A 27571-nucleotide genomic window follows, 5' to 3' on the forward strand; every position below is an offset into this window, starting at 1 on the left:
GTCATTTCGTTTTCTGGTGCATACTACGCTGTTTCCACTGGCACATTGCTGTGTCAGTACCTCTGTAAAAGCTGGAGGCCTCAATGTGCTGATGCTGTTTAGACCTCATTTGTTTTATGAGTCACTCTTCATAGCAGCACATTTAAAACCTGCCTCCCCTGTTGCCTACGCAGGTCAAGTCACCCCCCCCCCCCTCCCCTTTTTATTTTAACAAATCACTCAAACAAATGATTTCTCAACGTTTGCCTCTACATGCTTGCATACTTTTGTCAATAATCACAATAATGGGTTTCTGTACAATCTGAAAACAAAATTCATTTACATTATTTTTATTTACAGACTTTATAAAAGTTCCATCCATCCATCCATCCATCCAGTGTCTTCAGCAGAAACCTGTGGGTGCTCAAGCAAGTGAAATATGGTTCATAGCTGCAAGGAAACATATAGAATTGGACATTTTTAAAAAATCTTTTTTTGCACTTTAACTTGACTGCCGGGTCAAATTGACCCGAACAGTATCTATGTAAAAAGTAGACCTAGGGGTTGGTACAAATGTGTAAAATGAATACATTTTCAATTTATATGTAGAGTGCACCTATTAAGTCAAATAGAAAAAGTTTCATGCAAAAAAAACAAAATACTTCCAACTATTTAAAAAAAAAAAAAATTAAACTTTAAAACGGGTCAATTTGACCCGGAATATAACAGGAGGGTTAAATACTAAACTTCCGCTTACCGAAATAAATATTTCAGCCGCTATGCCTGCCTGACTTGGGTTGCCTAGCAACTAAGTGTCAACTTCCTTTTTTTTTCAGAACGCACGTACAGTTTACAGGCTGGTCGATTTATTGTGCTAATTATAAGACCTATAAGTTCAATAAAAGAACCATCATAGTGGTTTTTGGCTACCTCGGGAGCTGGTTTTAATAGGGCAATAGTCGGTTACAGGTTAGCTGAACAGTTTACCTAACTATTGTGCGACCTAAGTGTGTTAAAGCAGCATTTGAGCAGCTGTTAGCTGTTCTTTAAACAACAACATGGGAAAGAAGACGGGGAACGAAAAGGAGAAAGAGGACAAGGAAGCGGTATGAAACCCACCTTATAACTCATCCCATCTAATAACTGTTATTTAAAACAAGCAAACAAGAAACAAAACCAAACAGACGAACACATAAACAGAAACTGATGACTATTTTTGGTCACATAGATGACATACCTGTGGTACCCCTAATTACGATGTAATAAAAGGCTTAAAAAAATATATTCTTTGAGTGATGTAGCATAATCTTAACTTAAAAATGTATTTTAAAAAAGCCAGTATTTAAGCCCACTTCGAGTATTCAGTCGTTAAATATAGGAAAGAAGTTGGTCACCCTGTCATGCTGTTTATTTACAGCATGACACAGTGACCAATTTCTTTTGCTCATTTTTGCCACTATAGTCAACACAATGGTAAAGGAGGTTAAAAAAAACAAGCTCACTGCTATAAAATTACAACAAAGAGTGTGATCTTTGGGTCATCAAGTCTAACAACCAGAGTGCAGTATCTGAATCCCAACTGCGTGTTCTGAATTGGTGCTGCATAAAATCCTGCACACTTTGCATGAGATTACGATTGACCCTTTCAGCATCAAACACTGCAGATAGGTTCTGTTGTGAAACCAAAGATTAGTATACAGAAAGCACCTCATCCCCAACTGTTACATATTGTGGAGGATCTGTGGTGTTGTGGGTCTGTTTCTCTTCCAAAGGCCAATTAAATTTTCTAGAGTGTCATCATGAACTCTATGAAATTTGAAGAGAAAACTGGTGACCTCTGTCAGAAACCAGAAAAACTCAAAGATAATTTTCTATGAAATGTTCTTAGAGGAGACAAAGTGATCACCTACTGGCAATAGAGGGTTGTTATTGATAGCATTAATATCAGTAATTTTGACACTGATAGCCACTGATATAAAGAGTTGTTTTTAAAATGGATGCATGTACTGCATCCCTGAATAAATGTGTTCCAATTTAATGTTGGAACACATTTAAAAATTTTTGTTCCAAAAAGTTTGTGAGAACATGTTACTATATGTTAAAAGATGAATTTATTTTCAGGTATTTTTCTCCTTTTTTCTACAACATATTCCTCCACATATGCACATTATGTTTTTTTTTCTTTCTTTTGTTTCTGTCATAGTAATTCTGTCTTTCTCTGTTGGCACTCAGTTTGAACCACTGTCTCTAGAGAGTAAAGCCCCAGCAACGGTGGTGTTGCTCTTAAGCTCTCAAGAGGAAGACATTCTAGTAAAAGCAACTGAAGCAATCCAAAAATTTGCGGAGAAAGGTAGAAAACACCACAGACACTAAATCAAACATTAGTATTTTTTGCATATTAATATTGGACTCCTAAGTTCTATTTAAACTCATATTTTGGACAAAAAGTTATTTTATTTTCTGCCTTTAGAGTCAGTTATTCTTTGGTAATAAAACATCTACTCTGCTGCCATTCTTAATCTTTCTTGCTCGCTGTCTCCCCCTGTTGTTAGGAGAAGAGAACAAAGTTACACTGCTGGGAATAGGAGCCCTTGGGCCTCTCTGCAAGCTTATTGATCACAGCAATAAAGTGATCAAACGCAATGCCCTGATGGCCGTGGGTATTATGGCCACCAATGGTAAGTTCTGTGTAATTTGTCAGCTATGAAATAAATGAATTTAAGTGAATGTTTTGAAGGAATCTGTCTTTTGTCAATACCAGTACATTTTCTGGTCGTCTAGCAGCTGACCTTTGACTAACTAGATCTACATGTTTTAAAGGATTGGTTGACTTTGAATGACTTATTCATTATTTTAACTAAAAGGTGAAGTTAGCGATGCTCTGAAAAAAGAGGATGTCATTCCATTGCTTTTACAAAAGCTCACACCTGAAGGTGAGTTATTTTGATCTTCATATTTAGTCTCCTAATTATTGTGAAAGTGATCAAAACAAAATCAGATTTTTAAGTCAGTTGAGGTCTTATTTCTTTCTGACATTTTACCCTGTCTTTCTTTCTCCAGAGGATGCTGTCGTGCATGAGTTTGCAACACTGTGCCTTGCTTCTATGGCAGTGGATTTCACCTGCAGAGTCCAGATCAACACCAACGATGGTATGCCACCTTTAATCAAACTCCTCAGCAGCCCGGACCCAGATGTCGCAAAGAACTCATTGGAGATCATCTTCAACCTAGTTCAGGTGACTCAGAGCTATGAGCCTAGAGAAAATTACAGGACTATGCTGCAGTAAGCCTTTTCATTTGCAAATATGCCAACATTCGTCAGCATTTAAACTGAACATATGACTGTCATGTTTTGTGACCCTCTTCTAACCTTTTTGATTTTGATGAATGAAGGACCTCGAGAGCCTCGAGGTTCTGCATGAGTTAGGCGCTATCCCCCCTCTTCTGGAGCTGCTTAAGTCCGACTTTCCTGTCATCCAGCATTTGGCTTTACAGACATTTCAGCGTGTCACTACCGATTTGGAAACACGGAAGATCTTCAGGGAGGAGCAGGGATTTGAGAGGTTCATGGATCTTCTCGATAACATGGTGAGTATAGTAGTTTGCTCGAAGTATTCACACTCATCCAACCTTTTCATTTTTATCATGTTTCAGGCATACACTTCAATTAATTTTATTTGAATTAGGGTTAGACCAACACAAAGCATCACGTTTTTTTAAAAGTAAAAATTATACAAGATTGTCAACATCTACAATTAAAAATCTGAACAGTGTGGTGTATATTTGTATTTACCCTCCGATGAATTGAAACCTTAAAGTTGCTTTTCGCTGTTCTGTAGCTGGATATTTTTGGGGTGTATCTCTACTACATTTATGCATCTAGAAATGCTTTGCCCAGTCATCTCTTTGCATGCAGTTCTAATTCAGATTTGGTCTCTTATGAGCAGAGCACTTTTTTCCATATGTGGTGAACTTCGGAGGGAACTTCTTGTGGCTTCCCATCACCAGTGTTTTGGACTGGACTGGATTTTATTTAGGGATATCTGAGTAAGGAGGGTTAAATGTTTGAAAACCCCAAAACATTTTTCTTCCACTTCATAATTAGGCACAACTTTGTTTTGGCCATCATAATTCTAGTGGAATATATTGTACCTTTCTGATCGGAAAGGGTCAAAGGGCATGCTGTTTGTGTGAAAAATTTGCTTTTGATAACAATTTCCTCATTTTGTAATTTTTATGAATATTATTGCAATAGGATTAAGCAAGATAAAGGTAGTAAGAACTATTTAGAACTACTATGTGTGTGCTATCGCACTGACCGCTTATCCCCTACTTTTTCTTTGTTTATGTCTCTAAAAGGAGTTTAACGACCTACATGCTGAGGTCTTGCAAACAGTGTCAAACTGTTTGGGTGACATTGAGACTCTTCAGCTCATCCACAATAGTGGGGGGCTTACAAGGCTGATGGAGTTTATCCTCGCACCAAGCAGTCCTGAAATCCAGTGCATTGCAATCAAATGCATCACAAGGGCAGCTCAGAGTTGTAAGAACATTACACAATTATGACATCAGGAAAAGATTTAAGGAAATTTAGAACAAAGTTATAGTAGCTGCTGACTTTCTTTGATGTTTGTTTGGATGTTTCTGAATGTAGCTGAAAGCCGCGACGTTCTCCATGAGCAGGTGATCGAGAGAGTTCTAGTAGAGCTTCTGTCTGCGGCTGATGACAACGTGAAAGCTTCTGCCTGTCAGGCTATCGCAGCCATAAGCTTCCACCCTGGCAGCAAAGATCGCTTCAGAGAGTTGGGTACATAAAAATACACAGACTATATACAGTCATTGGATCACAGCAGCAATTACATACTGACTGCAAGGACACCTGAATTAGTTGGTTTTGTGTGTTTCAGAGGGCGTCCCCATTGTGGTGCAGTTGCTGCATAGTGAGAGCTCGGCACTGAGAGAGGCAGCGACTCAGGCTCTCTCGAGCCTCACGCATAAGAATAAGGCCAATGCGCTGTGAGTGACAAACATCCTGACCACTTTTCCTCCTGCATGTGTTTCAGTAGTGACTTAGGGCCATTTACTAAACAAGGATTCAGTTTCATAAAGTAAACCACATCCTAATAAGCTACCATGCTTTAAAAACAAGCAAAAAACAAAAAGCAAAGAAACAGTGGAAATGCAACAATACATAAACAGCATACTGATTAGTGAAGCCTATGAGATTTGAGTCCTTTGTACAAGCAAGCAAGACAATAAAGATAAACTGCCGTCCAACAACAAAAACTTTGCAAAACAAAAAACATACTTTTAATGAAAATTACTAATTGGGCTCAAGAACATTTATGAAATCCTTGTCAATGAATAGCACTGAAAGGAGTACAAAATAAAGGAAGACAAAATAATGAGGTAAACAATGAACAAGTTTAAATACGTTTTTAGAGGGACAGTTTGTTTTTAGGTTAGATACCATTTCTTTCTTTTCATCTTCAGTTTTTTTTCTATGAATTTTTATCACGTTTCTCCTGAAATCTGTCACCTAATCACTTACTGTTTTGCATCATACCCTCATTACTCTTGTTCTCCAGAAAAACTCTGCATCATCCATCATCTCTGGCTCATTAAACACTTCCGGGCTTTACTTCATTTCTCACCTTACTCCCACCTTGAATACATCCAATTCATTGACATCCTTTTCCTGTTTTTATTCAGACTCTTTGCATGTCTGTACCTGCCCGAATGAGACACATGTCAAATATACATCAGATAGTCTGTGCTTGCAGGAGACTACAATGTCCATAACAGTCTACTAACATGGTATCTTCCAGTGCAGTGCATGAGGCAGGGGGCCATGAGATCCTCATCCAGCAGCTCTCTGAAAGCTCTTCAAGCACAGTGGCCAGTTCTGCTGCCACTCTTTCTAATATGGCAGAACAGGAGATCATCAAGTCCAGCATCCTGTTACAAGAAGGCATACAGGCTCTGGTTGAACCCTTGGTGTCCACAGATACACAGGTCCTGAAATACACTGCCATGTGTGTGGCACAGCTGGCCTGTGGCAACACAGAAAGGGAAAAGGTTTGTCTAATGTTTGATCCCAGCTTAGAGTTATTCTCATCTTTGCCAGTGATACAAATATTGTGACATTGTTTTGTTTGTTGTTGTTTTTTTTGGCAAGAAAAAATTACAAGTACCAAGGTAAAATTAATAATATTTCTGCTGCTTTCAACTAACAAAACACCGTGCCTCGCAAAAGTACTTAAACCAACAGCCAAGAGGCCAATGGTAACTCTAGAGGAGCTGAAGAGACTCAGCTTTGATGGGAGAATTTGTTTACCTGACTATTTTTTTATGGGAAAAAAATCAATAAAGGTCTCAAATGTGGTAAGTTTTTGAAAGCATAGCTAGAAGAAAGTAATTGTTGAAAGGAAGTCCAAATAAGGGCTTTTTCATTTGTGCCTTAAGCCTTATTGCAGACACACCAAATATGTGGAAGGTGTTTTGTCCACATTAAACCAAAATCAAACTTGGCCACCTTGCAGCAGAATGATAGTGACAGTGGAACAAGACAATGTTCCCATAGTATAAGACAAAATTACTTGTTCCACTAAAATAAGTTCCTATTGCTGGATAGTTAATTTTAAGTTAGTTTTTTCTTATTTAAAGATATTTGCACTAGAAACTAAACCAAAAATACTTGCTAAGATTTTTGCTTTTGCAGTGAAGGTTGTTGTTCTGCTGAAAGGTGGCCAAGTTTGATTTTGTTGCCGATTTGTTTGGATTGAAGTATTCCAGTCAGAGTCCAGAGTTGATGTTCTTAGACACTATCCGTTCCATGTGGCAATTTCATTTCACAATTATTCCCTACTTTTCTAACTCAACAAAATGAACAACATTTTTATGCTGAAATGTAAGAACATGTGAAACAGTTTAAGGGTGAGAATACTTTTGCGAAGTACTGCATTTAAACCACATAAATCATTTAAAAAAAGAACTCATTTAGCATATTTTTTAAATTCTTTCCCATAATTCCTTAAACTCTATCTCCTGTTTGAAAACAGTTTCAGAAAGCTGGAGGTCTTGAACCCCTCGTCAATCTGCTGTATTCCAATGACAAAGAGGTGCTGAAACATGCGTGCTTTGCCGTGTACGCTTGCGCTGGGGATACATCTTGTGCTGTGAAGATGTGCAGACTTGGGTAAAACACAGATATAAAATATAGCAATAAAATTCAACTATAATTCTGAATATTTATGGCTTGAAATTCAGAAAACGTAAAGAATTGTTTAGTTACAACATGCTTAAACTTTGCATAATGTCTTAATTGTAGTTTTTCAACCAGCCAGCAGATGGTGGCATGGTACAATATATTGGGTCTTTTAATTTGGGAAGCTATTGTTCGTATATGTACTGAACATGTTTTTTCTCATGATTATCTCTGTCTCAGGGCCCTGGAAATACTTCAGGAAATCAACCAGTCAGCAAACCGTAGGAGCAGTTTCAGCGAGTTGGCCATGACCAGCCTGCTTAACTCCAACTTGCCTGTTAAATACAACCGGACGCGACGTTTGAGCGCAAATGACATTATTACGAGCGGCTTCTACGATGCTGGGCAGGTTTGTTTACTAAAATGTGAAGGTCCTGAGTGACAATAAAGAACAACGTTAACAGGGAACAAGACAAATCGTCTTGTTAATGCCAATAACTGCTTGTGACCAAAATGCTAATAAACTTCCTAAACAAATAGGTTTTTATGTGATAACTTCAACTGCCACGAAGTTGCCTGGGCTAAAACCTGGCAAGGCCTCTCAAGGCCTCAAGAACAGTTGCTCAGGTTGTCTTTGTCTGATGTTGTCATCTTTTCGATGATCTTAAATATTTAGTGTTGACAAAAACACAGAAAAGGCAAAAACACATTTTTACAGGGGTGTACACTTGAAAATCAGAAAAAATACCAGATCATTTTTTCCCACTTGGCTCTCTGGACAACAACCAAAATGTTAGTCGGAGATTATTTGTTATTGTCTTTTTTTTTGCTGTCTTTAACACAGAACAAAGTATTACCATATCACCATTTGATGTATTTCTTTCTGTTTCATACAGGCTTGTGTGGGTCAGCCGTTTCTGACTTTGGAGGAGTTGATCAGGCAGCCACTCAACCAGAAGCGGGAAATTATTGTTTTCAACATCCCAATAGAGTATGAATATTGAAAAATGTTATAATTTTGCCACTTAATAGATTCTAGTTTTGCATTGTAAAATCTTGTCAAAACAGAGATGTGCAAAGATGCTTGGATCAAAGACTGTGTTTTGGTAAATGTATGGAGCTGAACCCAATCAGACTACTTTATAGAATAATCATCTGAAAGTTCATAACAAAAAATAACAAGTTTAAGAATTAATTTGGATTAGCTACAAAACTATTCATATCTTATTGTTTCTGAGGTTTGCATCTCTGTCATCCACCCCTTCCCTGCACCAATCCTATGCTCTGCTTTCCCTAGGCTTTTTTTTCTTCTTCTTCTTCTCTCCTCTTGCCTTCAGTGTGCCCCATCATTGTGGACTCACTGGGTAAATGATCCCCCTTTTAAGATGCCAAACACTCAGAGCTGTTGTGTGTAGACCAAGGAACTTCCACACATAATTATGAACACACACTGAAGGTGTATCGTATTCATCTAACCTATAAACATTCAGTGTAGGGTGCCAGGATTCACACTTTGTGTGTTCAGAGAAACACAATTGCAAATATTCTACCTCATTTACTAAACACTCCAAGTGTATGAAACCAGTAACACATTGTGCAATAGGAAACTGTGCACAAGGCACCTCAGATTCACTCCTTCTCTTTCCTAGAATGCAAAAGAAAAAAACAAAACAAAACACCACATTCAGTCCTAAGCAGCCTGTTGTGTAATCCAAGCTCAGGTTTGTCCAACTCAAGTTAAACTTAGCATACATCCCAGTGCAGCTTGGTTGGATTTTTGGCTTCTGCTTCATTCTCGTTAGAAATGGTTAAACCACAAACATTCTGTGTTCTCAAAAGCTTTTTGGATCGGTTTCTTTGGACACAGTCATTAACACCCAACACAAATAGTGGCCTCTCTGCTAGCTACTTGTAGAAAGCATTCAGATAAATGTGTATCTTTCATTGCAGTAATTTTACACAAAAGGGAAACTCTCATCTGGTAAGAAAAATCAGTTTGATTTATAATTGTTTTGAAAAGAAAAAAGAACTATTGTTCCTGTAACAATACTTGACATGTAACTGAGTCTTTGGGTCTAAGGTTTTATATTCTGTTTCCTAAAGGAAACTGAAATTTCAGATTAAATTGCATAGTTTAATTGTAATTGCTTAATTGTCAAAATAAAATTGTACTTCTGAAACATGTGAAGACAGTCTAACTATGCTGAAAGTTTAAAATGCAAGCTTATGCATTGAAAAAAAGATGGAAAAACACCATTGAATAATAGGAACACATTCACTTGTCACTGTAATACTCACTTTGAAAGTATAAGCTATTAGGAATGTAGTTGTTTTTTATTTTATTGATTTATTTTTTAACTTTTACTAGTGTTTTATCTAAAACTCAAATAAAAGAACAACTTTGAGAAATACAAATAAGATTTGCAATATAGCGCAACAGTTTTACATACATAAACCTTTTGTGTGCCACAGAGAGACAGTAGATCTGGCAGAAGACAGAAAACCCAGCCCAACAGAAGCAGAAATCGGCATCAAGAAAGTACGAATGCCACCAAAGTGGGTGAAATATTAGGGCACATACAATATCAAAAGAAATGTTATTTGCTGTAAAGTCTTAACTTGAACAAATTTTAGCATCAAATTTGAAGCAGGAGTATTTCTTCTCCATTACAGTTGGATTTAACTATCTCTCTGTACAGAAAGAAAAAAGAGAAAGACAAAGTCGACGAAGAGCCCCAAGATATTCTTCCAGACAAGTCACCAATTACTTTTGGGGATGTCTCCCTGCATATGCTGATTAAAGAGGCCAAAGATACCGTCTTTCAACTGACAGATGAACGAGAGCAGTATGCGGCCTTGGCCAGGTATACAATTAATTATGTTGCTAAATGTTGTTAAATATGGCATGTCAAATATACCATTGAGAATAGAAATGAGGTGTGTTTTTTTTTTAAATGCCAAAGTCTTGGAAACAAAAAAAAATTGAAAAGGCATATTATAATATTAGAGATAGCTTCTTGTAGTTCCAAAAGACATAACACTAACACTTTAAGTTTGGAATGTCTCAACACTGTTATGAGTTTTTGCGGTTTCTGTCAGGTTGGTGAGTGAGGCCATGGGTGGAGCAGTGCCTCGGGAAAAGCTGCACGAATTAGGCTGGGTGCTGCACCAAAGTCAGCTCAGGTTTCAACTCAAGTCGAATGTTCTTCCCATTGGTATAATAAACAAGGGAACCTACTGCCACAGAGCGCTTCTCTTCAAGGTACGACTTTCCACGGAGTATTAGCAGGTTCCTAACCTTTTTGTTTGTCTTGCTCATCCTCCACTTTCCTGTCACCAAATATTGTCAGTGTTACTTTAAATCCAATTCTTTCCTTTTGCATGTTTTATTCTTATCTAAATAAATTTTGTGTGTACAGCACCTTTAAAAAGTGTTTCTATTGGACTTTTGTTACAGCCACAAAACTGATTGTATTTTATTTAGATTTTATATAATAGGCAAAGATTAAGAAGCAGAAAATTGTGATGTGGAAGGAAAATAATTGTCTGTTGTTCTAAATTGGCATTGACCATGGAGAGCATCAATAACTTTGGAGAAGTTCATGCTGAGAAAACTCTCAGCATGAACTAGTAAGCTGGTGGAATTTGAAGGAAGGTTTAGTATAGCTAAATGGAGGGCAACTCTGGAAAAATAACTGTGATTGTGAAAGATTTTGGACGAGGTGGAGTCTACCTTGCAACAGGACATCTCTAAACATACAGCTAAAGAGCTACAGTGAAATGGTGTGGATAAAAGTATGTAATGTCAAAGATCAAAGATCTAAATCTGATAGGAAATCTGTGACAAAGCATGAAAGTTGAAGTTCACACATGCTCTCCGTCCACTCTGATTTATATTGAGCATGTTAGCAAAGATTACGCCAAAACCTTAGCCTCTAAGATGGATGTTCAAACCTGGAAAAAGACTTGCGGCTGTTGACTTCAAGAAAAGGTGCTTCTGTAAAAATTGTTTTGAAAGACCACATATCATCATCTTGTCAAGATCATCATTATGACTATTTTGCAATAAAATAAAATCCCAATAAAATAAAGTTTGTAGTTCAGATGACAAAATGTGTACATGGGTTGTGAACACTTGGTAGTGATCTGTATTTACATCCCATTCTGTCTCATCTTAATCTTTTCAGTGTCTTGCCGACACCATCGGAAAGAGCTGCACTCTTGTTCGCGGTGATTACAATCGGGCCTGGAATGAAGTTCTTCTCTTCAAGGTGGACCGTGAAAACCTAAGGTTTTCCATGCCGTGCCGCTACATAGTGGACCTTATGCATCGGCCTGGAACCTTACTGCCAATTGATTCCCCGGCAGCTCAGGAGTATCAGATTATATAGTTTCATTGTGTTTTACTTACTTGTATAAACATTCAATATATGCTAACCGAATAAGAGAACCTTGTCTTAACAATAAACTATAAGTTACCTCTTCTGTGTTTATTTTTTGTTTGGTTTTGCAAGCATTAGCCAAACTGATGTTTTGTTTTAATCAGATCAAACATACTTTTATCCTGACATACAGATTCAGGATGTAGAAATGAATCCAGTTCACCTCCTGAGTGTCCATCGTTCATTGAAAATGCATCCTGAATTGTGGTCTTACCTAAACTTTTATTAATACATAAACTTCCTTCCCACTGAAGAGTTTTCTTATCAGAAAGCAGCAGCTCACTCACGACAGGTTCTTTTTTTTTTTTTGCACAATCCCCTGCAATAAAAGCGGGTAAAGTGAGTCCAGATTGGCCCATTCAGGTGAAGGTTTGATTTTTGACCTGGAAGACCAGTGTGAACTCGCTGCAGCATGAAAGATCCCGCCGTAACGGGAGCGCTCGGCTCCACTGATAATCCGCGCTGCACTTGACTCCGGACCGACACACACTCGACACCGCCGGGGGAAACATGTCGCGTTTTGTCGCTCGCCTCCTCGTTGCGGTTTCTCAACAACACGCGGCGGTCAGATCAGCGGTGATGCCGCGGAGGATCCCTCAGTTCATCCGCTGTTTCTCCACATCTCCAGGTAATATAGAGCAAAGTTGATTTGTCCTGCATTAGTTTGCTCTTTGTCCCGACCTTTGCCTGCTCTTCCTCTGCAGGTCTTATGTCCCGGATACAGGATATTGGGGCTTTCCATGTTTATTGCAGGCTCTAAATAAATTTTCTTTGAAGTGCAATGCAATAAAAGAGAATGTGTGATCCAACTTGTGATAAAGTTAATTTGTGCAAATGCTTTTTAAAGTAATTTAAAATTCCACCCTGGCATCATAAGTATTCATTTTGTTGAAAATTATACAGTAAACCTTTCCTTTGTGATGCGTTTCCAAATAAGGTCATGAATTTCACTTCGTGCAAAATGACCCAGAACGTCATAACTCATAATTGATCTTATATTTAGATATATAAAGACTGCTTCTCTGCGCAGGCCTCAAGTCTCTCACACGTTACAACAAGACTACAGACTGGCAAAAGAAACTGACACCAGAGCAATACTTCGTCACAAGAGAGAAAGGAACTGAAGAGGTGAGTCAAAGAAAAGAATAGTGAATTTTCCCAAAATGTAGATAGAAAAGAGCCAAGCAAATCTGTGCAACTGGAACATGATCTATGAATCGGGCACTGACTTCATGCTATCTCATGAAAAACAAGACATGAACTTTGCTCACTACTATAACGATAACCTGTTTTAGTTTCAGTCAAATTACTTCCTCTATGTTATGATTTACACATGGGGTTCCCAAATCACCTTAACAAATTTCAGGCTTTCTTAGTACTGCCATGTCAAACATTTCAACTCATTATGACTGGATTTTTTTAGGATGTTGTTTTATGTCATATTTAAACAGAACAAAACAAAGAAAGAAAACTTCTTTTCTACTGTATTGGCCCTGCTTTCAGTTTTCATTCATTCAAGTTTGGACATTTGAAAAAATATCAGTGCACTGCACACTAGTGTTGAAGATGTGTAATGTGTATTGTTTTGCAAATTTGCACATTCTTTACAAAAAAGACAGCTTTGCTGCAGAGAAAGAAACCCAATCAGTAAGATCATCAGCTTAGGAGAAGCAGCAGGTGAAGCGCTGCGCTACTTCTACTTATGACGTCAGACCAACTACAGAGCTCAGAGTGCTTATTAGCTTGACATTACAGTTCATTAGTTTGAATTTATCCTGTAAATAAACCTCCTCAAGACTCTTATTTTTGGAGTATCACATGATAAAATAATTTGTGTGTGTGTGTGTGCTTAGCCCTTTAGTGGAATCTACTTGAACCATTTTGAAATGGGAATGTACCACTGTGTTTGCTGTGATGTTCCACTCTTCAGGTAAGCATTAAAAAGCAATCTACATCTGCCAAAAGGTGCCAGTTAAATGTGTATTTCTTATGATTTTCTTCTTGTTTTTGTAGTTCAGAGGCTAAGTATGACTCAGGGACAGGCTGGCCAGCATTCAAAGAGGCTCATGGGACATGGGAGCGAGACGAGAGCCATGCCTCCATTGTTCGTCGCCCTGACAACAGCCTGGGTAGTGCTGGTACAGAGGTCCTCTGTAAAAATGTGAGTTATTTTCTAATATATCTGAAAGCTTAGTTTGCTTAGCGCCGCTTAGTCACACAATATCTTTAGATATATATTGACTAATGCATATTTGTCATACAGTGTGATGCCCACCTTGGCCATGTGTTTGAAGACGGACCAGACCCGACGGGGCAACGGTTCTGTATAAACAGCGCAGCCCTCAAATTCAAACCCAGAGAAAATGGTGTAGCTGACACAGAAGAGCAGAAGTGATGGACTTGCTTCAGTTTTAATTGTAGCATTTACCCAGAACAAGTGGGCTACATTGTATACCAGAAATGGATCGGTTGATAAAGTAAAAAAATAAAAAGGGCTACACTCTTAAAAAAACAAACATGCAGCATGTACCGTTTGAGTCATTGCAAGTGTGTTTTTACTAATGTTTGTTGAGTGCATTAAGTTTATTTTAAACTGTAATCTGAAGGAAATTACTCATTTTTGTCATTTATGTACTTATTAATGTATTATTGCCATAAAGATGTATCTCAGTTACATTTTGATGTTGGACGTTTTCTTTCCTAAAATATGTTTTAAAAAGTTGTTGCTGCCCCCTGTTGTTAGAAAAACCCAGCACAGTACTCAAAAATGGCTTCATTTGTACCAGAAAGCCAAATCAATGTTTAACTGGGAGGGGCCATCCTCATTTGCACAATGTGTGTTACCCTACTGTGTCTATATTTTCTTAGAGTTTGAGTAAAACAGATAAGGGATAGCAGACAACAGAGACGGAGGTGCAAAGGGAGTCCAGCACAAAGATAAGAAGAGAATTTTGTAAACTAAGAGAATTAGGACTAAGAGAAGCACAGTGATCTGACAAGAAAATAGAGTCTTAAAGCCGTGATTGTCAGTGACACGATGAGCGGAGGATGTAGATGTGTACTTGCAGCAGTGGTGCTGTTGTGCCTTTGTCTCTTGGTTTCCACTGAGGCTGTGGGAGGAGCCAAGAGTCGACCAAAACCTCAAAGACGACCACCGAAGAAACCAAAGGTCGAGCCCATTGACTCAACCCCACCAACTCAGAATATAGACATCCAGCAAGTAAGAGACTGGGAGTAAAATTCAAAGTACAGTCCAAGCTTATCCATGTTAACAAACTGGGACTACATGGAAATGTATAGATTTTTGTCAGACAATGTACTAAAATTACTAGATTTTTTAGTAAAATATATGTCCAACTATATTGTTTACAATAATGATATCAGATGTACAAGTTATCTGTGCCATAAGTTTGTAATTTTTAAATTTTATTTGGATAGTTATTTCATTCGAATTAGACCTTACATACTGATCACAACCATTGACAAATAACTTTTCAGGCTTTGATCTTTGCACACTGATTGTGACTCTCGTTCAGTCCTGTTTTCAGTTCTTTTGCAAAACCACGCCACAAGGGTAGTCAAAAAAAAGAAGATAAAATAGGTGAAGATCATCAGAAATCAGTGGTTTTTGCTTCCTCAAAAAGACTATTATAAAACATTTTTTATGATGTTTAAGATGTTCTGTGGAGTTTTGTTAAAAATAGTAAAACACCTTAAAAAGAATTATGGAATGTGTAGGACTTTTTCAATACATCTTCTCCAAAGAAGTAATTTCAGCTTCACTCATATTTTGGATACGTTTTAGCTTTTCTAAAGATTATTCTGGGTGTTGTTTCTTGGGGCATGATTGTGAAACTCTTATCAGTACTGTTGACGCAATAGAGGGATTTTTTAGGTAAATAGAGGCGGAGTATGGACAAAGAAGGTAAAACACAACATTTGAAACAAATCTGTGCTTTTGTTTGTATTGGACACTTTCTGGTGGTTGCAGATCACTAGAAATTAAATTGGGCTACTCAATTACAGAAACAAAACAAAAGAAACTTTACTTTTAGTTACAAAAAATGACGTAACACTTGATTTTTAAAGTTTCAGTCGCTGTAATGGTGTTCTACAGCAGTATGGATGGATGTATGATGTTCCTCAAATATGTGCTGTTGGCCCACTTGTCTTCTACCTTAACACCAGCAGCTACTACAGAGATCAAGCTGGTCAAATATTACAAAATAAATGTTCCTCCTAAAGTGTTCTCCAAGAATAACACTGTGCTTGTGCAGTGGGCAACTTTATGTTTTCTTTCTCTGTGTAACGTAACATTTGTGTTACAGATTACAGGGAAATGGTATCTCCTTAATACGGCCTCCAAGTGTTCTTACCTGATAAAACATGGAACAAAGGTGGAGCCAACTGTCATGACCCTTACAGGTCCCTCCGACCAAACTCTGTCAGTTAGCACTAAAACAAGACAGTAAGTATGCATGTAATTACTCACAGTTCACATATATTCTCAGAATTTGTCAGATCAAGGACATTTCTGACACTGAAATTGGTTTGTGTGCCCACAAAAACAAAACAGGGAGATTAGGAGTAATAAAATCCATAAGCTTTCCTTTGGCATTTTTAAAGCTTTTGATGAAACTGACTCAGCAATAAACTGAAAAAAAATTTGTTTGTGTGAAATACTTTGTTTTGATGTCAAGGCAGTAAATCCCTTCCTAGCAGAAGAATGGAGTTTGATGTAATATCTGTCACATAATGGAGCAATAAAAAATAATCACGCAATCTCCTCTCTTTTTTCCCCCCTTTTTTCTTCTCAGTAATCATCAATGTTGGGAGATATTGCAGGAATACCACTTAACTTCCACCCCAGGGAAGCTAACACTAAAAGGTCAGTTCTTCTCTCCGTGGTTTTCCATAACATGTAGCAGCTTTACGCGCGCTGATTCTTGCTATTCTCACCAGGAACACGTCCTGAACTCAACACCGACATTGTGATTGGAGAAACAGACTACACCACCTATGCAGTCTTGTACTATCAGAAACTCGGGAAGGTCACAGTAAAACTCTATAGTAGGTTCATCTATGCATCTATGTGTATTTCGGACTGATTTACGGTAACACGGGAAAGATGTACTTGGAAGTGCTTGTTGATGTCTTACAGGCAGGTCTGTGGATGACCTATCTGAGCCAATGTTGACTAAGTTTGAACAGCTCGCTGACAAACATGGCATGGGTCTTGCCTACCTCTTCCCCTTCCCCACCTACAGTAAGTACATCTACATGGTGACAAACGAAAATACAGCATGTTTTAATGTAAAAGTAATGCGCTGTATGCATGTTAGAGCAGCATTTAATTATGCAAATTAGGACAAAATGTTTATGTGTACAATATTTTATATGTCTTATGGATGTCAAAAACTTTTCTTATTTTTCAGGTCACTGTGGTGAAGTGGATCAGGACCACAAAATAAGTAAGATCTGTTCATTTCAGTTATATTTTAGTCACAGTTTGGGAACAAGCTGCTCAATGAATAAGAAGAATTATCAGTATTTCTTAAAATATAATTTTCTATGCCATGCAGTCATTAAAGTTGAGTGGTGGAGATAACACAATGATGAAAAATGTAGTGAGGATATTACACAATCAATATCATCATCACAATGCACAGCAATGATGTTGAAATTACATGTTTTCCTAATATTACTTGAAAAAATGTGATAAGTCATTGTGATAAGGTAATCCAAAGCATACACAACATTTCAGCTTCAGCTTTCCCATTTTCCATTATAACCAGTTCAGTTAATTAGCAATTTCATGTTAGTGAAGCATGAACATGTTTTCTGACGTTTTAAATGATTCCACTAATAATAAAATAATATATCTCTGCAGGAAATATATTAAACATAGTTTGAAGTCACCTACTTTGCCTTAGTGAAAATCTTAAAAACGATTACCTAAACCTTTCAGAGTATTACAGGCCTTGACTTGACATCGTCTTTTCCTGTTGTCTACTTTTACATAACTGCAAGGCTTCAAGTCACTGCATGAGCGACTGAAGGAATGACTGTTTTGTAACTTCCATTACTGCTTAATCAATATCAGTTATTCATAATTCTAGACCTTATAGACACTCTGTGTGCTTACTGTTGAGAAACATATCATTCTTCTGCCCCAAAGATAAAATCCTTCAATGGTTAATTGATTTTATAAAGTTTTACAAAGCTTTCAGTATTTTCTGTTATGTAAAGCTCTTTAAACTTGCTTAAATTAAAGATCTTATTAAGCTCATTTCCTGAGACCATTTAATCTCTGCTTCTACTTAAAACCTGGACACAGAGACGGAAATTTGACTAAAACCTCAAAGTCAGTCATGTTGCTCCTGCAGGCTGTGCACATGCTCTGCAAAACTTATGAAACGTTGTAAAGAACAAGTTACTCAACATCCATTTCCTGTTAAAGGGGCATCCGTGTATCCAGTGTAATTTCATGTGTCACTTCTTGTTTTACAGACTGTGTCCCCACATGCTGAAGAGGCGGAGCTCCGACATCCATGCAAGAAAGTTGATTGAACTGAACTTATGAATTCCCTTTACATTTAATAATTTACTCCTTATTAAAAGCAAAATGAGATGAAGTCAACCGACTGTTTTCAGTTTTGTCAAATCTACATCTCAATCTTTTTGTACTTTTGTATATCATTTGTTTAGTTGCGGTTTCATCAGCCTTCGAGGTCTGTGACTTTATTCAAACTTCTTGGCGTGTCAGTGAGAAACCAGGGATAATAAGGCCCAGGTTGGAATCCCCTAAGGGGATCAGAGGGTTTGGTTTCAATTTGTGGTCTAAAATTTTCTTACCCATTCTCCTCCCTCCACCCTGTGTTTGCGTGTGAGAGTTACATAACCAGCTGATTGTAAGTTGTTGCCTCCTTACAAAAGGGGGTCTGATTCAGCAAATTTCAGCGATTGAAGCCTTGACAGCTAGTCTGCATTTAATGGATAACTGCAGGAAAATAAAGAACAGTCGTTGTTTTAGCTGTTTTTGTCTTTAAATGAACATTCATTCAATTCAGAATATGACTTGGAGTGTAATTTGAAAAAGTAACTCTTGAAATAAGATTAATGATTGCAAATATGTCTAACCACTATATGCAATGCTTTAAATGCAACGTATAAAAGCAAAACAATGACGCTTCCATTGTGGAACCTACTGGGTACTGCTTCACTTTGTGCTGTTTGATCCCGATAATTGGCATCCAGAGCTGACCTCAAAGCAGAACATTTGCAGCTCTGATCTGTTGTTTTCTTGGCTTTTGTGCTCTTACCAAACAGAAGCCATGATAGGTCAGTCATCCTTCAGTATCTCTAAAGAAAAAATAAAAGCACTCCTTGCCTCCCCCCGATTCCTCAGTCCACGTGCCAGTTGTGTAACAGCTGAAATTTGCATACTTTGGGAAAGATCCAGATAGTGTTTTTTTTTTTCAATGCTCACGCCAGGGGACAGGGGGGGAAAGCTGGGGGGGAGGAGACATGAGGGGAGGTAGGATGCTGCAGTAGGATATAAGAAGACTCACAAGGCTGACTTTCAGTATCCCCGACGCTCCTGACCCCTTGCCTGCGAGAAACGTTCTGAGCTGGAGGAACCATGACGACCACAGGGCTGAGAATGCTGACCGCCCTCACCTGCGTGCTGGCTGCATGCGCCAACACAACGCCTGTACCAGACTTCAGCCTGGAGAAGGTGAGAAAAAAAAGATTTATAACCTAATAAAAGAATTTAAACGTGTAAATGTTACAACTGTGCAGGGAAAGATTAAAGAAAATGTTTCTTCTCAGGCATAAATATAAAAATGATGCCATGTATGCACATTTGAAAACACTTACTGTAAGCTGGCTAGAAGAAAAAAATAATATCACCTCTTTCTGTGCTTTATTTAGGTTGCAGGAAAGTGGTACATGGCTGGCTTTGCAACCAATGCTCAGTGGTTTGTGAATCATAAAGACACAATGAAGATGGGTATTGCCATGATGGTGCCCACTGATATAGACGACCTGGATCTCTCTTATGCCACACTGAAGTAAGTGAATAATGCATAGTTTTCGACAGAATGACAACAACTTGTTTGTTCTGGAAGATAACCTTATGGTTCTCTGAGTAGTGCTGATGGGACCTGCTGGAGGATGACTCACCTGGCGAAGAAAACAGACACTCCTGGACGCTTCACCTTCCACAGCCAGGGTGAGTGGTGACCACACAAACAAACGAAGGGCGTCTTCACGGCAATCTAATGCACCCATCTCTTCTGCTCTTCCCAGTCTGGAACAATGACAATGACATGCGCTTTGTTGACGTTGTGTACGACAGCTATGCTGTGGTCCACACCATCAAGACAAAAGAGGGAGTTTCAGAGGTTCTCAACAAGCTCTACAGTAGGTTTTAATCATCAACAAGGACTAGGCCTGCTGAAAAGTTTTAAATAAGGATTGTATTGAGATGAAATAAAACTGTTGTACTTCTAGGCCGTAGTCCTGAGATCAGTGCTGACCTGCAGCAGAAGTTCACTCAGTTCTCACTGGACACTGGCATCCTTGCTGAAAACATTGTTACTTTCCCACAGAACGGTATGTGATCACCTCAAAACTCATCATCCGTCACCAAATGTACACTAAAACTGATTCAGTGAGTGTGTTTGTGCTCTTTTTGTTCACTGCTGTGTTCATATGTATTATTACAGGTGAGTGCCCTGAGGCCTCAGTAGACCCCAACCCAATTTAAAACGTCCATCTTCATCTCCTCTTTTCTGAAGTCCAGGGTTTTCATCTCAAAGGCATCTTCTCTCCCACCTAACCGTGTCACCTGCTGTGTCACAAAGCTGCACCTCAGACTATAAATGTAGAGCTTTTAATTCTATTTCTCGCTGCATGCCAAAGAGGAGCTGATCCTAGCTCAGTTGGTATTCTTTTTCTATTGTGCATTAACATCAGAGTGGAACAATAAAGTATTCACAGTGGCTTACACATGTCATGTCATGTAGACCAATGAAAAGATTGTTTTGTATTTTCTTTCCTTTTTTAAATAAACAGTTTAAAGCCAATAAAATCATTAAAACAACTTTTTCAGAATATAAAGTATTTCTTTTTTGTCTAAATACACATTCAAATCTGAAAACAAATTCACCCCGTATTGTTTCATGCTGTTCTTTTCTGTCTGATTTAAAAATATATGTAATTTGCAAACATCACTGTGTAGAAGTAATTTGATTTACTAAAATGCCTATATATAGCCTAATTGTATATAATAACAACAAATGAAACAAAGCTGAGTATAAAGCTGAGATAATCAGTCGGCTATGTCCTGTTATACAAACAGCTAAAAGAAGAGTTACAGCAAGTTGGTTCAAGTCACAAAAGCACAGGACTCTGTATTTCCCAGACCTGTTGGTGACATCAGGGTCATAATTTAAAAAAAAAAAATGTTGAAGCAAAATAAAAACATAAAAAAATATACATTTGAAATGGGGAAGTTGTATCTTTTAAATAGGTAGAAGAGCAGCAAACTAAAAACTGAACACGAACATAATCTGCTGATTTCCTTGTTTGAGCTCTTCTGGAAGACAAAGGTAATTTCTTTACCTGACCAATTGTATTGTTTTAGAAATTTAGAAAATCTATTATGGCAGTATTTCAAAAAGAATCTCTGTTTATTGTTCCTGAACACTATTAAAAAAACAGTGAATATGCTACTAGTAATAATATATATATTTTTATTAAAGTATTTATTTTGTCCACAGCTTCTCTCTATATTTTGCTTCTATGCAACTGAAACTTGACACTAAGTAGTTGCAAAGTTTGCTTATACTTTAAGCCAGCTCTTCTGAAACAGTTACCGAACCCCGCTACTTCAATGGTTTTATACATTTTCTGTCTTCCACTGCCTTGTAAAAAAATTGCACATATAATATTTTGGTCTGCAGACTGTCACTTCTTTTTATGAAAAAACATGCCTTATTGTGTAGGTTTTATTTATATGAATTTCCCTAAAAAATACACATTTGCAACAATTCCATTAATCCAAAAAATTAAAATGGATTTACTGCTTTTTACATAGCACTATGTAACTGCAGCTACAAAGCATGCCCCCAAGGTGGCAGCCAAGAACTTTTCAGAAAAACACCCACTCACTGCAATACTTCCCATCTGAAAACAAAAGAAACTAGGGTCATGCATATTCTAGAGAGGAAACCAATTAGTGTTCAATAAGGCAGTCATCTGAGCAGCGGTTTACATTTATTGTATTTGGAAATGTAGCTAAAAACTGTTGAGATGAGATTCTGTGTAGGTGTACAGAGATCTTGCTGACTGTCAGCTGTTTCCTCAAGCTCCATATTTTCATATCTGTACATCCTCTGATTTTAAAGCTACCACCCACACATTTCTGTAAAATGTTTGAAGTCATATTTGATGAAAATCTGAAGATGACATGTTGATTTCAGAGCAAGGCGATAGTATTAAACACACGACCAAGTAAACTCTTAATATGTCTATAAGAGACTATTTCTGAATTTAATCTTAAATTCTTAATAAAACCACAGCATCATACTCTGCCCAGCCTGAGTGGGCAGAGTAGAGTTCAAACTCTACTCTCAAACATGCACAACATATCATCCAGGGGTGGATAAGCAGTGAGATCAAAGCTTTAAGTAGACAATGATGCGTTGAAAAAAAGATTTTATTGATCAAACACTCTTTATTGTACTCAATAGAACTGAAAACTGAACAAATGCATTATGGTTTAATCTGTCAGCACTGATAATCATCGATGTTATGGTTAAACCACAAGAAGAGGGTGTGCGTGCATGTTTATTTGGACTCTGAGTAATAGTTAGAAAAAGGAAAACAGAGACAGAGACAGAGAAGATTTGTGAGAAGGATGTGATGTTGAAACGGGGAAAAGTTTACTTTGAGGCCTCAGACGAAGGCGAGCTGAGCTCCTCAGCTGCCAATACGTCTCCGATGAAGTGATCTGCGGTTAGCGTACAACCCTGAGGCGATGGGCCGGTATAAAATCATTCACGTGAGTGGGAGCTCTTCAGCCAAACTGACACATACAAAAAAAACACAAAACAATAAAAACAAATTGAAATAAAAAATAAAAACACGGTTGGCAGCTTGTTTCAATTGAAACACATGTGACAGGTAAACATCGCTGACAGGACAAAAGAAGCAGAACTTTGTTTTGCAGATTGTGTGCGTCTCAGAGGATAGGAGTGGTGGTTTGTAGGCAGCACATCCATGCAGTTGCTCTTTCTATAAATATCTGCACAGCTTTTCCTATAGCAGATAAAAAAGTTAAGCACACAGATGAAATGGATCAATTTGTATGCCAGTGATGACTATGTATTGGATTCGGTTTGCAAATTTATGGCACATTTAGAACAGCCACCAGATGGCATTACTGCTCCTGAGACAGCACAATGTTAGTTCTTCAGCCCACTGCCAAAATAATACAGTCTGCAACTCTGGTCTTATTTACCACAGGACATAATACAAAGGCCGTGTGCAGTAGCTGTTTCTGATCTGGGTGGCATGGCTCTTTGCCCAGGGGAATCACTGTGTCAGGGGGCAGAAGAGGTATTTAAAGAAAGTAAATTATAGGTTCTACTCCAATCAAGCTTTCATTTGCCAATTAGAATATGCAGCAGTTCAAACTGGAAAGAGATTAATGCAATCTTGATTCATTTTGTGATACATTTCACATCTAAACCATCCTGAGTTGAGAGAAACAAAAACATTTAGATTTAAATCTGGACTGACTTGATTCTACACTCGTATATGATTCTTTAAAACAAACTTCGAGAAATGTAGTTTTTTTCAAAGCACATAAATAGATGCTTGCTCAGGGAGGCGTTCAAGCAAGAATAGCCACCAGGCATGTGACTCTGATCCGGACTGAACCGATGCTTGTATCCGGGCTGACAGCATAAGACTACCAACACCTTTCCCTTTTGATATTATATAGTCAGTTCACAACCTACTTCATTTCATTTCCATCACTCCATTTGGGTGCTTAACTTTCTTATTGTCGCTGACATACTTGATGAGCTGAGAAAAACTGGCTGGAGTTTGTATTTTGTGCGAAACTGAAAAGCACCATCTTACAAAGGAAGCAGAAGAAAACCTGAATAGATTTCATGCAGCATCAGTCAAGTTTTTGTTATGGGTCTAAGTTAAGTAATAGAAGAAAAGGCGATATGGCTCAACACCTTAAAGGCACAGCAGATTCATAAGCCAATTACCATCCTAACTTCAACCCTGGTGGTGTTCGGAGTTTTTATTTCAAATTTATGCTGCTTCAGGCTCCTTTAATGCTCGGAGCTAAGTGCATAAAGAAAAACTGTGAAGCTGCCTCCTCTGGCACTTTGTTTAGCATTTGACCTACACACACTGATACATGCATACGTTAGAAATGGCTCATTTAACATGAAAAAGAATGCAAAGAAAATGTTCAAAGCCAAATAATATTTGCAAACTTTGGAAATAAGACTGAAGTGTTTGGCAAAGAAACAAACTGACCGCTCACGTCCGAATGAGTAAAGGCTCTTGGTTTCACTCATGAACTCAAAGAAAGCTGCCGTGATGATGAGCTAAACCAACGGTGGAAAATCATGATTTGCCATCATGCTCTGAGAAACCCCTCTCTGTGCCGCCGTAGGAGGGGAGCGTCCCATACAATCGAAAGTCATGAGACCTAAACATAAAACTCTGCATTTTACACATATATAATATAATGGACAGATATATTACTGTAATATAGATATGCCATTTCTCATTGGCATTTGGACTCTAAATAAATCTTCCTAGGAAAACTGACACAAAATATATTTACAAAGAGACTTTTGGCATTCATGATAAACTATGTTACCAGGTTACAGAATGTGCTCCACTGGACAAATGCGAGTGTTGACAGACTGGTGCGACTACAGCTTGAAAAACAGGAAAAAAAAGAAAAGGATAAAAAAAATGTTTGGCATGTTGATTTGATCATTTCTTATATAAGATTTTTGCTTAAATATAAAATCAAAACCAAACAAGGACTGGCAATAAATCTTTGCTATTACACCACCCAGTAAGTGTAATTATTTGTCATACACAGTATTCAAAGGACTCCTGGAAACTCCCAAGCACGATACAAAGAAGGATAAGCTGGTTAGTATATACATGTATAGTCTTTTACAGCTGTACTCCTCAGGATAAGCGTCCAACTTTTCTTTTTCTATTACTCTGGATATAAAAAAAAGGAACAGAAATTCCCCACAACCCTCATCTTCTCAGGGAGTTTGTTGTCCTTTTGAACAGTCACTCCTCTTTATCGCCAGTGATTGGTCACTTGATTAATCTTCCTCCATCTGTGAGCAACGATGGTCTCGCATTTTGCCTGCTCTGTCCGAGTCCCATCATCAGCCCGTTAAATGAACCACTCCTTCTTTGATTCGTCAATAGTTTCTGGGTTGTCAGTGCCGATGATGGCCGTGTCGGCCGACTCTGTGGCCGACTCCCCGCTGCCCTTAGCCTCGTTGGTGTGGTAGGTGCCTTTGTGACGAAACATGTAGCGGATCAGGAACACCAGCGTACACAGGATGGTGAAGATCACCACTGCAATGATCCCTGTGGAAGAAAGAGATATCATGTCGAATCTGCTACTTTGAGTTTTTATTCCCTTCTGCTGCCTCACTTCAAAGTTTTCATTGGTCCGCTGCTTACATTTTCAGTGCCATCCACATTTACTGGCACATAGCAAGCATTAATGCTTAAAATAATTAACCAAACATCAGTTTGGACTCTTTACTTCAGCACATTCTCCACCACATTCCCACATACTCATCCTTTGTTGCAAGCTGGATCCACCTACATTTTTTTCCATCCCAATTACCAAGCACTAGCCTAGTGTCCACTGGCTAAAACAAAATATGCACTGGTGTCACATCAAATTTATACCCTAGGGAAACAGAAAGTCATAGATTATGAATAAGAAGGTCCCAAAATCTCTAATCAAAATATTAAAGTCAGGTATAGATTTAATTTGTTTTTGTTAAATTTATTTTAAAAATACCATTGACCAGATAATGAAGTGAAAATTCCGTTTATGTTTTAGTTCATGCTACTAAAATAAAAGATTATTTATTTCATGGTTTTACACATTTTTACTGTAGGGTATTATGATTATTGCATGTGAATCATCATGTGGAGACCAAAGATAATTACGCAAAACACAGGAAAGTTATGAACATTGACCAATGTCATTGATCTGACTTAATAAGCATTTTTAACCACAATCTGCCTAAATTAATTTGAAAAAGTTGAAAACTGCTATTTCAAAATGTAAATCCCTTTCATTTACTATATTATTTTATTTCTATTACAAAATGAGACATGACACCCAAAACAAGGCTTCTGACCAGAAGTGAGACATTGTTTCCAGATCTTTTTATATCAGGTTGAAACATGACAACTTTTTCTCCGGATATCTTTTAGCACTGTTCATAGACTAAACATAAGTAGTGGTGGTGGCACACCTCCAATGATAGCCGAGTCCCTGTTAACTCCATCAGGAATGACTCGCTCTTCATTTAGGGGAGTCTCTGCATCTGCAAAGAGTTGAGAAGAGGGACAGGAACAAGCATCAACAAAAAAAAGAAAGTGTAAATATAGAAAGTCTAGACTAGCTTGTAAAAGCAAAGGAAAAACAGTAATTTCTGCTGTTTTTACTGTCTCTCTGATTAATGTTACCCTTGATTTCTTGTAAGCTTCATTTCTGAATTTTCTGTGTTCCTTGGTCTTCATGATGCAGTTTATTCACTAATATTCTCTAAAAAAATATCTGACATGCTGAGAATAAAGAGGTAGACCTTATTTTTGAATCAGGTAACTTCTCAATGAAAGTAGTTCCACTGAAATTTATTTATGGGCATCAGAGTAAATGGGGATGAGTACAAACGTGTGAAACATCTGTCTGTACCCATTTCAAAATCATACATTTTCTTCCTTCTTCACATTTATGCAAGACTTGAGTTGATTTATAACAAATTCCCAGTTGAAACAAATTGAAATGTAGGGTTGAAACTAAACACAAATCGGAAAGAAAATTCTTGCTGGTGTCAGAGAGGTATAAATAAACCTTTCTTTGCAAATCCTTTCAAGAATGCAAGCAATTGTGTCATGTAAGACGATTATCATGGTTCATTTCTAAAGTTCTTACATGATTAAATACATAATTTCAGCTCATGATGTATCTTGATAATGATTTGTATGTTAGGCTTGTAGCATGAAAGGATGTTTTGTTACTTTAATCTCCCCTAATTATAGGATATAATGCTCATGCACACTCCAGAAGTTGGAATGTCGACCACGAAAAGCTCTTTATATTAGAGAACGTTTACAGGACAGAGCTTTATTTTGGAAGTACCGACCGGTGTTGTCCAGAGGCCAGGGATTCGGTGCAGCCGACATTGGTGGGATGGTGAGAGGTGAAGCCCCGCAGTTAGATTGCACAAGTTTGCCCTGGTAGGACACAGGAGAGGCAGATGCAGGGTGACTGTCGGCCTGGGAGTCTGCGGCTTTTCTCAGAGCAGACTTGAGAGGCGCGACTCCGTTGAACTGCACACGGGACAGGCAGCCAATGAAACCCGGGCTATTGTATCTCTCAATGAGGACGGGGTCTATGGGTCCAGTTTCTATGCAGAGGTAAATAAGGGAGAAGAGCTTGTTAAATTGTCTTAATGCACTCACCACTGTATTACCACTGTATTATCTTATTATATTAAGCGAAATAAATAAGACTCTCTAACACATAGTTTCGGGTAGCAAACTTCAAACTTGTTGATTCCAAAACAATCCCCTTTGACGCTGAAAAATACAATACTTATACATGTGTCAAATGGGGGTTGTA

The 27571-nt window shown here is 37.9% G+C and overlaps 5 protein-coding genes across 9 annotated transcripts in view; 4 read left to right on the forward strand and 1 right to left on the reverse strand.

The window, feature by feature from the left end:
* The first annotated feature begins 791 nt into the window (after nt 1-791).
* armc3 (armadillo repeat containing 3) lies at nt 792-11671 on the forward strand. Of its 3 annotated transcripts, XM_028004876.1 has the most exons (17): nt 796-1085; nt 2212-2329; nt 2532-2657; nt 2844-2912; nt 3040-3215; nt 3373-3567; nt 4339-4522; nt 4634-4786; nt 4887-4995; nt 5808-6057; nt 7041-7177; nt 7427-7595; nt 8083-8177; nt 9659-9742; nt 9886-10050; nt 10286-10448; nt 11374-11671. In XM_028004876.1, exons 1-17 carry the CDS (start codon nt 1038-1040, stop codon nt 11575-11577), a joined length of 2445 nt encoding a protein of 814 aa, XP_027860677.1. In that variant the 5' UTR covers nt 796-1037; the 3' UTR covers nt 11578-11671. The 3 variants fall into 3 exon arrangements, 2 of the variants coding, with proteins under 2 accessions (XP_027860677.1, XP_027860678.1); XR_003593861.1 differs by lacking the exon at nt 11374-11671 and having other exon boundaries at nt 792-1085; nt 9659-9725; nt 10286-10426; XM_028004877.1 differs by lacking the exon at nt 2844-2912.
* A 111-nt stretch (nt 11672-11782) lies between these two features.
* msrb2 (methionine sulfoxide reductase B2) lies at nt 11783-14140 on the forward strand. Its single transcript, XM_028004887.1, has 5 exons — nt 11783-12256; nt 12659-12756; nt 13482-13558; nt 13642-13789; nt 13892-14140. The coding sequence occupies exons 1-5, from the start codon at nt 12139-12141 to the stop codon at nt 14021-14023; spliced, it is 573 nt and encodes a 190-aa protein (XP_027860688.1). The 5' UTR covers nt 11783-12138; the 3' UTR covers nt 14024-14140.
* A 274-nt stretch (nt 14141-14414) lies between these two features.
* On the forward strand, nt 14415-18887 carry c8g (complement component 8, gamma polypeptide). 2 transcript variants are annotated; one of them, XR_003593862.1, is made up of 8 exons: nt 14415-14848; nt 15957-16096; nt 16446-16516; nt 16591-16698; nt 16790-16894; nt 17064-17099; nt 18139-18224; nt 18337-18887. XR_003593862.1 is itself a non-coding variant. In XM_028004885.1 (7 exons), the coding sequence occupies exons 1-7, from the start codon at nt 14666-14668 to the stop codon at nt 18156-18158; spliced, it is 663 nt and encodes a 220-aa protein (XP_027860686.1). In that variant the 5' UTR covers nt 14415-14665; the 3' UTR covers nt 18159-18268. The 2 variants fall into 2 exon arrangements, 1 of the variants encoding a protein (XP_027860686.1); XM_028004885.1 differs by lacking the exon at nt 18337-18887 and having other exon boundaries at nt 18139-18268.
* A 298-nt stretch (nt 18888-19185) lies between these two features.
* Nucleotides 19186-20738, forward strand: LOC114136698 (lipocalin-like). The gene is made up of 6 exons (XM_028004886.1): nt 19186-19366; nt 19564-19703; nt 19785-19864; nt 19942-20055; nt 20146-20247; nt 20361-20738. The coding sequence occupies exons 1-6, from the start codon at nt 19271-19273 to the stop codon at nt 20399-20401; spliced, it is 573 nt and encodes a 190-aa protein (XP_027860687.1). The 5' UTR covers nt 19186-19270; the 3' UTR covers nt 20402-20738.
* Nucleotides 20739-22336: 1598 nt separating this feature from the next.
* cntnap2a (contactin associated protein 2a) overlaps nt 22337-27571 on the reverse strand; it is a 286799-nt gene continuing 281564 nt past the window's right edge. For both annotated transcript variants that reach the window (XM_028005083.1, XM_028005081.1), the window contains exons 24-26: nt 27093-27356; nt 26199-26270; nt 22337-25290 (exon numbers count right to left, since the gene is read on the reverse strand). In XM_028005083.1, coding sequence (XP_027860884.1) covers nt 25091-25290; nt 26199-26270; nt 27093-27356 — 536 coding nt within the window. In that variant the 3' untranslated portion in view covers nt 22337-25090. The remainder of the gene's footprint in view (nt 25291-26198; nt 26271-27092; nt 27357-27571) is intronic.

This window comes from Xiphophorus couchianus, chromosome 21, assembly GCF_001444195.1.
Source record: "Xiphophorus couchianus chromosome 21, X_couchianus-1.0, whole genome shotgun sequence".
Classification (NCBI taxonomy): domain Eukaryota; kingdom Metazoa; phylum Chordata; class Actinopteri; order Cyprinodontiformes; family Poeciliidae; genus Xiphophorus; species Xiphophorus couchianus.